Source organism: Opisthocomus hoazin, chromosome 1 (assembly GCF_030867145.1).
Source record: "Opisthocomus hoazin isolate bOpiHoa1 chromosome 1, bOpiHoa1.hap1, whole genome shotgun sequence".
In the NCBI taxonomy this organism is placed as follows: domain Eukaryota; kingdom Metazoa; phylum Chordata; class Aves; order Opisthocomiformes; family Opisthocomidae; genus Opisthocomus; species Opisthocomus hoazin.
Genome location: NC_134414.1, coordinates 28597583 through 28611190, shown reverse-complemented (window position 1 = coordinate 28611190; position 13608 = coordinate 28597583). Strand labels below are relative to the sequence as shown.

The window sequence follows — 13608 nt, the reverse complement described above, 5'->3', positions numbered from 1 at the left end:
ATGGACAAGTTGTACACTAAATGTCAAAATGCATTTTGCAGAAAACATCCACAATGCTTTCTTTAGCCTAACGATCGAGAGGAACTGGAGGATGCGCAGCACACCCAAGTCATTAAACCTGTACCCCTGTGCAACAGGCAGGACGGTAGGCAAGGAAGGCATGCTTGTATTCTGTGTATATTACTATGGTACAAGCATCTGATTTTGAGTGCTTGTGACAAATGCAAACTCATAGTATTAACATGCCTATGGATAAACACTTGAGTGCACCATCTGAAGGAAGAAGGGAAATTCCTGGCTCTGCTTTTGAAAAAACACATTTTTGAGCTAGTGAGTGATCATGAAAGACATGACCAAGTCTGGAAAATCTTCTTTCTGTAAGCTTTTAACTGCCCCCTATTAGGTTATGAATAAGAAGTCCAGACATATGTAAATCATTATATCAATACTATTTAAAAGTTACTGTGAAATACATTACAACACTGACAACTTTATCTCTAATATATGTATGCGTATGAGATGTGCTTGACAAATATTGTGCACATCAAATAAAATACATTATTACTGTAGATTTCAGAAGACTAAATAATTGCCGTGCATAAGTCAAGTCTTACTCTATCCCATTCTTAAAGGTCTTCATAAATACGAATAGCGCATAGCCTACACAAAATATTTTGATTCATTCATAATAGCAAGGAAAGTGTTCAAAATTAATAAAGGCCCACAGATGATAGTGCTGTGAAGTTCCAAGGATACACTTTTAGACAGCCATTGCAGTTGCAGTTAATTATCAAGAGTAATATCTGTACTACATGGACTGTAAGCCATCATAAGGTTTCAAAGAAACAATAAAATCACTCAATTTCTTTCTATTTCAAGCTATATTTATGTAATTGAAATCCACTGTACTTTGCAAAGCAGTTTTTAATGTGTTTCAATTGACATTCCACTGTTAACTTTAAAAACACCCTTCACTTCAAGCACTGTCCTGCATCTTAGCCAGCAGCTGTTTGCGTAATTAAATAAAAAAAATAAAGATGCGGCAGGCAAGAAAAAGAACACCATTATGCTTTCAGAACACTAGCAAAATTGGCTTGCCTTAGACATGTCCCAGGCAAACCAACCTGCTATTATTTGTATTAATTAGCAACTTCAATAGAATGCTCATCAAGAGCTCATGAACTCTGTGTTTCATTAACTTCCTGCCTTGTACAATTTCTAATATAACTATAGTAATAGTTCCAGCTGGGTCTGGAAGACAAAGTGAACCAGATCCAGACAAAACAGGAAAAGGACAAATACTGAAACATATAATATTTAACCCGTCATGAGAAAAAAATAGTACTTATACATTCTTTTCTCATCGCTAATGAAGAAAGACACAACCCGAAAGTCGAGGTGGCTTTACAGACATGAACTACCAGCACTTGAAACTACAATGTGCCAAAAACCCTCATAACAGACCTTTACGAGCATTTAGGAAAGAAAGACGTTAAAAAAATTAATATTTACTTTCATAATTTTTCCACTTACTGACTTGCAAGTAAAAGCCCAGCCTTAGAAAACGAAGATTCCTATGCAAGACACAAATCTCCACCCAGATGATATCAGTAACAGTACACAAACAAAGTTAAGTCTCCTCTGGAGTGGCCTCCATTTTGTATAGCATTTAGCAAATTTAAGCGGCCTTGAGAGTAATTCCTGCCAGCCTGTAAAAGGTCAGTGCGGAGGAAAGAGGCCTTTTACTGTCTGGTACCAGTCCTTAGAAGTTTCCCTTAGGCAAAGTATACAGTAGTTTACCCTCTTTTCAACAAATGCTGAAATCCCCAAAATATCTGAAATATGTCCTCCTCACCTGTACTAAGTTTTCAAGAAAAAAAACGTATCAGCGTATCACCAAATCACATGTTCATATACTCAGAAAAATAGCTGCTTAATCAAAGATGCAGATTCTCACCTCTAGTTTTGTGTGGAAGCTTTTTAAAGGAGGTACTATTGTCATTACTACTCTGAGTTATTGCACAGCCAGTAGGAAGAATGATAAAGGAAGACACATACACATTTAAATACCAGAACTGAGCTTCAGCTGTACTACAGCAATGATTTTTTAAGATGCAAGTAGTTCAAGGTATTTTATTTGTTAAAAGCTCAGACTGGTAAATCTGAATGTCACAAAGTTAATGCTGTAACCCTTAAAAAATCGTGCAATCTAGATTTAATCCAGATTCCTCAAGGATTACAGTACGTACCAAATCAATGGCATCACTCAAGGTAAGTCTTTAGGCAGAGAAAAAAAAAAAAAAACCACAAAAATCAATCATCAGGCACACTTTGAGGTCCTACTAAAAAGAACCACATGCACTTAGGCTCCCCTTTTTTTTTTTTTTTACAGATTTTTGATAGTAACTTTGCAGCATCTATCAATATAGTTAGCAAATCAGCACTTTTAATCATATGAGAATTCTTGTACTTGCCTCCTACATAACTAAAGAGTTCTCAGCTTTCAAGAGGAATAGTCTTCGGATGACTTAAAGGTGTTTGGTCAATTGATTTTTCTTTTTTACGTGTTAACTAGGAGGGAGAAAAGCACGCTCTTTTTTCTTAAGTATAATTAACAACACACAACAGGATTTCTCTGCAGACTTATTGTCTGATCAAAGTCTATGGGGACTAAGGCACACATTGACTAACATGGCTAATATAAAATCTGTGATTCATAAATGCAGATGGAAATCAGTTATCTGACAGCATCTGTGAGATCAGATTTACAAAACAAGTCTGTTCTTAAGATTAGATGAAAAAATCCCCTACATTTCACAAAGGCCAAACCATTAGTAATCTTTCAAAGAAATAAGACTTTCAAACACTCTTACTCAAAATGCCCATAGCTCTTCATAAAGGTCTACTTTTTCATGACCATATACCAGTGTCGTCATACTGTACATATGTAGCTTTGAGCAAGTCAAAAGGGAAAAGGAGTGATTTTATAAAAGAAAAAAAGCTAACATTATTCCATTATAACTTACACAGCATTCCCATGATTAGACTGCTGGCACTGGGAAGAAAAAATTACATGAACTCATCCTGAAGTGCCTCCAAATATAGCCCTTTGCCAGCATAACACAAAATAAGAAGCTACTCAATATAGCAGTGCAGAGACAGTCAATTTAGTACAGCATTTATGTCATTAAGGTTGCATATTATTAATTACTGAAGTAAAATTAATCATTGTCACTTCACTTACCACATAATTAACCATTAAGTTCAAACAGTACACATAACTGCCTTGAAAATCTACTTCACTTCCAATATACTTCACTTCCAATATACTTAGGCATAAACATTTGCACAGCTTTTAACAAAACTGAAAGATCTCAGAAATGCCTGTTACAAAACTCAAAAAAAAAAATATCTGGACTCTATTTTGAGTTTTCATTACACATCTGTAAAGCGAAATTTACAGCCATTCTATGTATAAAAACAGAAAACCATCAATATTTTCAGTCTACTCACATTTACATTTTACCTATAGCACTTGTACCAAAGAGCAACTTCTAGTCTCTTACCGCTGACTGCTGCATGTTGCTTCAGATATTCCCTTCTGACATTTATATTCTTCACAAGGCACTGCCTAGCATGAGCTCTTCTCTCTTTCACGGGATCTTTTGCACACAGTGCACAAATAGCCATATACTCTAGTGGCAGCCGTAGTCTAGAAAGGCCTTTGTGAAGTTTCTGAGCAAATATTTGTCTCACTTGGTAGCATTCATCCTATTAAAAAAATAAAAAAAGGCAAAACCAGAAAAGATAACAGTAAACTTTTCAAAAAGTAATACTGACTGTGAAATAAAACATGGAAGTAAATATGCCAAAAATCAATTTCAGACCTTGCAGCCACAGAACCATAGGAATTGTAAGAATGTTTTTTAATGCCAATTCAGAGCAATGAAATTGAATTAATCAGTTGAAGCTTCCATTAAGATCAGGAGAAGAAATAAGGTTCAGAAATTGTACAGGAAGATATGAGACTCAGGACCCAAGGTCTAACTTAGCACAGCAGTGAGGCATGAAGTTAATGAAATTGTCTACACTAGGACAACTTACTTTGTGCAGCCAAAGTCAAACAACTGCACCAGAACAATGTTTAGCCACCAGTAACAACTGTGTTGATTTTACTACTGCAATTTCATTAATTTTCGTCAAGTCATTAGTATTAGAAACTGAATAAAATTAAACAGAATGATCAGATAAGATAAGGTCAAATGCTGAAGAGAGGTCCAAGCATTTCTGTTATACTGTGGAAACCTATGAACTATGACTGATGATGGAAAAGAATAACCCATGTCTAATAGTTGCCAAATAACACAAAGTAAAATAATATGAAGGTGGCAAACGTACTTCTACTGTTTATTGAACAACGTATTCCCAGAAAAGATATGAACTTTAAAATTATCTGTATGAAAATAACCTACATACATTAAGAGACAATTCAGTATACCACAAACCATTTAGTAACACAGGCCAAGGAAGGTTAACAGGAGCAAAAAACAGTTACAAGAATATGTACAGAAAAGCATAAGGTAAACAAGACCACCAAAGAAGCTTGGCATATTTAACCTGCCAAAAAAAGGTCAACAGCAAAGATCTGTTATCTCTAAATATCAGAAAAAACATTAACAGGAATAAAAGCTATTGTAGTCAAATGACAGTTTTGAAACCAGAAAGAACTGAAGATAGGTTTCCAGCTATCAGCCAAGAGCAAGTGCAGAGACAAAACCTAGCCGCGGCTAACATTGACTCTGCTGAATTTGCAAACAGCATCAAAAGAGATCATGTATTAGATAAAACAAGCCTCCCTCTCCCCCCACCCAAAACTTTAATCCAGAAGAAATTCATCCAGCCCCATTTCCCCAGTCTTCCTCTATGGCCTGAAAGCTTGAAATGCCTCCAGTAGCCAGAGCTGAAGCAACCTAAGACCACAAACCTAAACCACGAGACCTACTCAAGATCTACTCCCTGTTCATACCAAATCCACCCCCCAGTAGAAGGTTAAGATACAGCCCCCTTCTTGCTCAGTAACATCACCTAAGTCTAAAGCCTTTGGAAAGCTTAGTAGACAGCTGTGCCTAGTTGGTGTACTGACAAGGAAGCATGTCCTCCTTGACTCGGAGAACAAAGCAAGGTATAGTTCAGTGTTACTGAGTGTTGTGACACAAATTGGAACAATTTTTATTCCATTATCTTTTAATATTGATAATAACCTTAAATTCAGCTCAGTTACACTTGTTCACTGAGAGGAAGAGACCAAACTCAACCAAGTTCTACATTTTCTTTATAGCATACAACTAAACACCACACATTAGCCCAATTTTACATATCTACTTCTCTGAATTTAACGCCAATTCATCAGAAGTTCACCATTTAAAAGTATTAAAAAAAAAAAATAAATTGCAAAGCAGCATGTACCCCTCAGACACAACTCTTCATTCTTGAAAATGGACAAAGACTTGCTTAAACAATTAAAACACTGAGTTGACAAAGAAAACTGAAACTTAAGCAATTTAAAAGCTATTCTAAATACAATTAAAATGGCATTTTCAACAGCAAAGTTTCTTAGATCTTAAATCTGGTCTTAAAGCCTGTTAAACACTGAAGTGCTGAACACTATGCTCAATAATTTTCTACTCTATTCCAATACGAAGCTCTGCTGACATCAAAATTTGTTCTGCAGATTAAAGAACTTAACTGCTGGTGACCTTACAGGTTTGGCCAAACACATAAATAATTCACTTTAAAATTATTAAAATTACATGCATTTAATCATCGTAAGGTCTCTCTTTACCAGTGCAACTTTAATACAGCGACTAGAAACGACAATTATGTATTCTGCGCTCTAATCATTCCACATTACAAAATGGCAGTCTCAGAGAGAAAAAAACAGCCAGCATGGAACTGTAGCAGAACCTGTGCACCATTACAAACTTAAAAAATTAACCTTTGTCTTTTGTTTAATCTGCTTCCCGATCTGTCCATTTAAAGAAAATTTGCTGAAATTATATAATACTAGAGTTGGCCTTGACATCACTTCAATGTCCTAATCTGTGGCTAGACATCACAGTGTTCAGAATGAATAAACTTTTAGAATAATAGGTGTCTACCATCAAGAAATGGATTCTAATACTAAACATTGCATGTACACATGCAAGTATCTCAAAAACAAATGTAGATGGTTTCCATAGGATATTAATACAGTACCACTCAGAAGTGCAAGAGTCACTGAAACAATCACAGTTACTCTGCATCTGAGGATCTGAATTAAACAGCCTGGCACAGAGAAAGGAAACTGCAGAAAATCTTAAGAAGATCTAAAGAAGTTATTCATAAGTATTCAAAATCCATTAGGAGCTGCAGAGAAAAGTAAAGGCAAAATTTCTGCCCTGACAGAGTTTACAATGTAAATTCTAGTAAACATGCAAGAAGGTCACAAGAGGCAAAGAAATATCAATAAGTGGGGAGAAAACGTGACAAAAGTGATACCACAGTGGAACAGATTCTCTTGGAAGCTATGTGAAGGAATATGGATGACAGGGAGGCAACTACAGCCAGCCAGCATGGCCTCAAAAAGGACCAATCATGCCTGACTAATCTAGTGACCTTTTACAACAGAGGGACAGCATAGGTGGGTAAGAGAAGAGTAACTGACGTCATCTACCTGGAGTTCCGTAAGGCCTTTGACATGGTCCCATATAACATTCTTTTCTCTAAATTGGAGAGATACGGGTTTCACAGATGGACTATTCAATGGATAAGAAATTGGCTGGATGGCCGCATCCAAAGAACTGCCATCAACAGCTCAATGTCCAAATGGAGATCACTAACAAGTGGCGTCCCTCAGGGGCCAATACTGGTACTGTTCAGTATCTTTGTTAACGACACAGACAGTGGGATTGAGTACACCCTTCTGCAAGTTTGTGCATGACGCCGAGTGGTGCAGTTGATACACTAGAGGGAAACGATGCCATCTGGAGGGACCTTGACAGCCTTGAGGAGAGAGGCCACATGAACCTCATGAGGTTCAAGAAGACCAAGGCCAAGATCCCGCACCTGGCTCGGGGCAATTCCCAGTATCAATATAGGCTGGGGAATGAATGGATTGAGAGCAGCTCTGCAGAGGGGGACTTAGGGATACTGGTGAATAAAAAAATTGGACATTTGCCAGCAATGTGCACTTGCCGCCCCTGCCAATTGTATCTTGGGCCACATGAAAAGAAGTGTGGCCAGCAGATCAAGGGAGCCGATTCTCTCTCCCTCTGCTCTACTCTCGTGAGACTCCCATGTGGAGTACTGCATCCAGCTCTGGGACTCCCCACTACAAGACAGACACGGAGCTGTTAGAGCAGGTCCAGAGGAGGGCCACAAAAAGTGATCAGAGGGTTGGAAATCAGAGGGTTGGAAATCAGAGGGTTCTCTGCTATGAAGAACATCTGAGAGAGTTGAGGTGGTTCAGCCTGGAAAAGGCTCCGGGGACACCTTATTGCAGCCTTTCAATATATGAAGGGGGCTTATAAGAAAGACAGAGAAAGACTTTTTAGCAGGACCTATAGTAACGGGACAAGGAGTAATGGTTTTAAACTAAGGGAGGGCAGATTTATACTAGATATAAGGAAGAAATTTTTCACAATGAGGGTCGCAGGACACTGGCACAGGTTGCCCAGAGAAGTTGTGGATGCCCCCTAGCTGGAAGCGTTCAAGGCCAGGTTGGACGGGGCTTTGAGCAACCTGGTCTACCGGAAGGTGTCCCTGCCCATGGCAGGGGTGGTTGGAACTAAATGATCTTTAAGGTCCCTTCCAACCCAAAACATTCCATGATTCTATAGTATGATCTGATACTAACTTGTTTATAAATGTTGATGACCCTGTTAGGTTTTTCTAATTTCTCTCTCACCTCTCAAAATTCCCCTTCAAAAATTCCCCTTCAAGACTTGAGGAGAGGTAACAGTTAAGACCTCAAGATAGCAAAAAAAGGTGACAACACATCTGTTACCAATATCTACAAACAGTTAAGACTGATACAGCTGGAAAATAGGCAAAAAAGAGAGACAATGATGGAATGGAGGTCAAGGAGCTTGCACCAAACATACTGAGAAGAGTCACAGAATCACAGAATAGTAGGGGTTGGAAGGGACCTCTGTGGGTCATCTAGTCCAACCCTCCTGCCGAAGCAGGGTCACCTACAGCAAGCTGCACAGGACAAGGCAAATTCTGGTACAGAACTGCAAGGTTCATGTTTAGCAATAAACAACAATTTGCCACAGGAGGAAAATGAACAGCTTTTGATGAGTGGTATCAGAAGAAAACAGAACGTGCAAATACTATATTGGCAAGGCTAGTCTGGCATGAGATTACCTGGATAGAGTATCCTTTCCAGAATGGAGACAGATCTTATCTGTCATTACAATAAGTAGTCATTTTCTTCTCTACTACTTTTTTCCAGAATTGTAAAAATCTTTAAAACTCATTTTGACACAAGAATAACATTTCTCTTAGGTTTTGGAATAGGAAGACTGAAAAGTATCTCTCCTTTCTTTGGGTGTAAAGACCTCCAGTTATTATCACTGAATTTCTGATGCATTTTTGTTAGGTTTCATCTGCTTAAGTAATTTAAAGTTTTGTTCCATTTCTCTTGTTTCTCATAGCATGTGGAGACTGAGTTAGGGCTGCTTTCCACAGGAACGCAGAAGTTTAAAATCCACATAAACAATGTTAAAACAATACACAAGCCTAATACAGACTGTCCTACTCTGGTATATGAATGATTTTTCTAGCCTAACTGTACTTAACTCCAAACAACTTAAGCACTTAGAATCACAGAATCATTTAGCTTGGAGGAGACCTTCAAGATCAAGTCCAACCATTAACCTAACACTGGCAAGTCCACCACTAAACCATACCCCTCAGTGCCACATCTACACACCTTTAAATACCTTCAGGTATAGCGACTCCAGCAGTTCCCTGGGCAGCCTATTCCAATGCCTGACCACTCTTTCACTACAGAATTTTTCCCTAATATCTAATCTAAACCTCCCCTGATGCAACTTCAGGACATTGCCTCTTGTCCTCTTGCTAGCTGCTTGGGAGAAGAGGCCAACACCTGCCTCACTACAACCTCCTTTCAGGCAGCTGTAGAGAGCAATAAGGTCTCCCCTCAGCCTCCTCTTATCCAGACTAAACAGCCCCGGCTCCCTCAGCCGCTCCTAACAAGACTTGTTCTCCAGACCCCTCACCAGCCTCACTGCCCTTGTCTAGACATGCTCCAGCAACTCCATGTCCTTCTTGTAGTGAGGGGCCCAAAAGTGAACACAGTACTCCAGCTGTGGCCTCACCAGTGCCAAGTACAGGGGCATCATCACCTCCCTACTCCTGATGGCCACACTATTCCTGATACAAGCCAGGATGCTGTTGGTTGTCTTGGCCACCTGGGCACACTGCTGGCTCATGTTCAGCCGGCTGTCAGCCAACACCCCAAGGTCCTTTTCCGCCCAGCAGCCTTCCAGCCACTCTTCCTAAGCCTGTACCGTTGCATGGGGTTGTTGTGACCCAAGTGCCATTCAGCCAGTTTTTTACCCAGCAAAGAGGACACCCATCCAAGCCACAAGCAGCCGCTTAAGAAGATACTCTATATGAAAATAAACAAGGTACACACAGAAGCTATACCTTCTATTTTCTAATACTAGATGCCAATTTCAAATCTTGTGACATTTAAAATGGGTCACAGATTTTAATGTTTTAGCCAAACTCCTTGGTTTATCAATATTCTAACACTTCACTACTTTAAGTTAGCGTTCCTCCACTGGGCAGCCCAGTACTATAGATGTAATTCTCAATCCTGAAAACTGATTCTGGATATGTAGTGGGAAAATTAGTTCACGCCAAGGCTGAACATTTTCCATAAAATCAGTTTAGGAGAAGTATACACAACATACAGAATAAACAACATATACTCATACATTTGCTGATAACCCACAAGTCCCACCTAATTTCCTTACATTTATGGCTAGTGCACACAGCTGGTACTGTTCTAAGGTGATGATTTCATGGTAACAAGGTTCTTGTGCCAACTTCACAATAGCATTGCCTGCAGCCAGCCTCAACCGAGACATATCAGGTTTACTGAAAAACAAGCACATGGATTACGAAGGTTAATTAGTAAAACATTATGTAATTATTTTACTTAATTAAATACCGATAAGCTTGCATTGATGAAAAACAGGTACTTTAAAAAGAAGGAAAAGTTTCCATGGACTTCACCACCCCTACCTCCCAAATCAACAGCAGAAGGAACTTCAAACCAAAAGCAGTTTCAATGCACTACATTTTACAACCTATTACCACATCACTATTACCTTGCCCCAACTTAGCAATGAAAATATTCCTTGAAACTTCCTAGAAGTTCCATATAGGCGTGAAACTGTTTAGCTGTGCAGTAGACCAGCACAATCCAAATTGCCCCTCATAGACCTCATTTAGCCTGTAAGATAGTTTGTTCAGTATACTGGTTTTCCTTCAGCAGGGGGCTCAGTGAAAGTAACAGCCCATTCCCAGTCCCCAAAGTTGCCAAACTTTTTCCAGCAACAATAGCTCAAAATCCATGCTGCAAGTCAACATAAATTAAGATTAATTAGATATTATGATTGGTGACTAAGTGAACTGTATTTTAAAACAACAGCAAAAAGGATTTAGCAAGTGAAAAAATTTTCAACATGCTGAAAGTATTGTTACTTGACTTGCACACCCAAATTGCACTCCAGCCTAGCAAAACACTCCAACTATTTGCTAATTTTCATATCAAAAGATGAATGGGGTTTTCTGTAATATACAACCATATTTACAAAGGTTATCAGAATACCAGAAGTCTTCACACGAGCTTTGCAAACTGATATCTACTTAATGTGCGCATGAATAAACTTAGTTGAGCTCTCACTGTTCTTAGAAAATTTCAGTAAAGTATATTACTTCTGCATTTCTTCAGATCAAACAGAAAAGAATTAAGAAGTTTTATGCATCTCACTTAAAACACTAATGAATGACATTCAGAAGTATTCTTTTTCCTTTGACAACTTGGAGCAGGAATCGAGTTGTATTCTTATTTAGAAATACTTATTCATTTAAGCAGGACATACACTGTTCAACTTCTTAATCATATGTCTTTTATCCTTAGGAAGAGCAAACACTGTAGTCTTAAATCCATTATCATGAAAACTGTATAAAGCATTTAAAGAGTGAGATAAAAAGCAATTATTAAACACAGAATGCATGATAAAAATGCCTACTAATGACCTTAAACCTTAAAATTTATCTAATCAGGCTTTATACACACCTCAGTATTTCATGGAAACCACATTTAAGAAAAAACCCAAATAGATCACAATCAACTAAGTGACAGGACAAAAGCTGCACTAACTTTCAAACAAGGCATGAAGATCAATGTGATAATGTCTATTTTTTAAATGCCAAATTTCACTTGAAATTGCATCTACTGTGATAAGTGAACCCAATAAAGATTCAGTTCTTGCACTCCAGTCACAACTGAGCAATAATGACTTACAAGTACAGAGTGATTCAGCCAAAGCAAAGGATAAAATTAAGAACTTTCAATCTTCCTAAGCTTTGGCAGTGATAACATTTAATTCTGAAAATTGAATCAAAGATATGTCAACACAAAAGTTGGCCAAATCTTTACAGAGTGTATGTATCACAGAAATACCCACAAGCATGTGTGTCTGCTGTCAGAAGGAAGAGGAGGGCAGTGTCAGTTGCAAATATCATTCTTACAGCTGAAGATGAAAATCAGATCTGTCTTATTCCCCAAACGGATTATTTTAGAAGAAACTCTTCATTAAGAATTTATTTTTGGTCAAATTGTTACAGCCAAAAACTTTCTGATCTGCATTATCCCAAAACACACAATTATTAGGGCTGAAATATGAGCTTCTGTATGATATAATTGCAGTTTTTGATTACTTCTAATAATTTTGAAAATTGCTACCAAGGATGCCCTTGTTCTATCACAAGCTCTCTACAAGATAGCTGGACATTTGTCTTCTGGAGTGATTTTGCTATTGCTGAAGACCAGATGTTTGAAATGAGAACAGAAGTGCAACCGTGTGGAAAGATGTTCTAAGTGCAAACCGCAGCCTTAATTACTGTGGAGGGCTGCACAAAGATAATCCAAATAAATGCACCTTGAAAACATATCTGGTGCATAATAACCTTCTCTCACTTTACAAACTAGCAGATAACACTTTTTTTCTACTCCAGAGGATAAATGCTAGTGTCCAATTTTCTAAGCATTTTCCATATTCCATGGAATAAGGTGTCTTTTGAATACAACCTCTGAAAACACTGCATATCAGATGGTGTCGCAAATTATCAATAGCACAGAACTACGACATTCTAAACTCCGAAGTTTAATTTTTCTCTCGGCAAGCGTCAGTTTAAGGAAAACGCAGACAGCATTTCAGAAAAGTCTCAATTCAGGTTCATATCTAATATCAATACTTTCAGCAACCGCCAGTGTCCTCTGACACTGAAACACTCTTTTTCATGCTTAGTATAGATTAAAACTCACAGAATCACAGAATAGTAGGGGTTGGAAGGGACCTCTGTGGGTCATCTAGTCCAACCCTCCTGCCGAAGCAGGGTCACCTACAGCAGGCTGCACAGGACCTTGTCCAGGTGGGTCTTGAATATCTCCAGAGAAGGAGACTCCACAACCTCCCTGGGCAGCCTGTTCCAGGGCTCTGTCACCCTCAGAGGGAAGAAGTTCTTCCTCATGTTCAGACGGAACTTCCTGTGCCTCTGTTTGTGCCCATTGCCCCTTGTCCTGTCACTGGGCACCACTGAAAAGAGTCTGGCCCCACCCTCCTGGCACCCACCCTTCAGATATTTGTAAGTATATATTAGGTCCCCTCGCAGCCTTCTCTTCTTTAGGCTGAACAAGCCCAGCTCCCTCAGCCTCTCCTCGTAGGGGAGATGTTCCAGTCCCCTCACCATCCTCGTAGCCCTCTGCTGGACTCTCTCCAGTAGCTCCTCATCTTTCTTGAGCTGGGGATCCCAGAACTGGACAGAGTACTCCAGATGAGGCCTCACCAGGGCAGTGTAGAGGGGAAGGAGAACCTCCCTCGTCCTGCTGGCCACACTCTTCTTGATGCACCCCAGGATTCCATGGGCTTTCTTGGCAGCCAGGGCACACTGCTGGCTCATGGTTAACCTGTCGTCCACCAGGACACCAAGGTCCCTCTCCGCAGAGCTGCTCTCCAGCAGGTCAACCCCAAGCCTGTACTGGTGCATAGGGTTGTTCCTCCCCAGGTGCAGGACCCTGCACTTGCCCTTGCTGAACCTCATCAGGTTCCTCTCTGCCCAGCTTTCCAGCCTGTCCAGGTCACGCTGAATGGCAGCACAGCCTTCCGGTGTGTCTACCACACCTCCCAGTTTGGTGTCATCAGCAAACTTGCTGAGGGTACATTCTAACTCTTCATCCAGGTCGTTGATGAAGAAGTTGAACAAGACTGGGCCCAGTACTGACCCCTGGGGGACACCACTAGTTAC

General features: G+C 39.4%; 1 protein-coding gene across 3 annotated transcripts in view; it reads right to left on the bottom strand.

The window, feature by feature from the left end:
- Positions 1-13608, bottom strand: part of PDS5B (PDS5 cohesin associated factor B) — a 129976-nt gene that overhangs the window by 19978 nt on the left and 96390 nt on the right. For all 3 annotated transcript variants that reach the window (XM_075420258.1, XM_075420277.1, XM_075420267.1), the window contains exons 24-25: positions 10047-10170; positions 3567-3771 (exon numbers count right to left, since the gene is read on the bottom strand). In XM_075420258.1, the coding sequence (XP_075276373.1) occupies positions 3567-3771; positions 10047-10170 (329 nt within the window). The remainder of the gene's footprint in view (positions 1-3566; positions 3772-10046; positions 10171-13608) is intronic.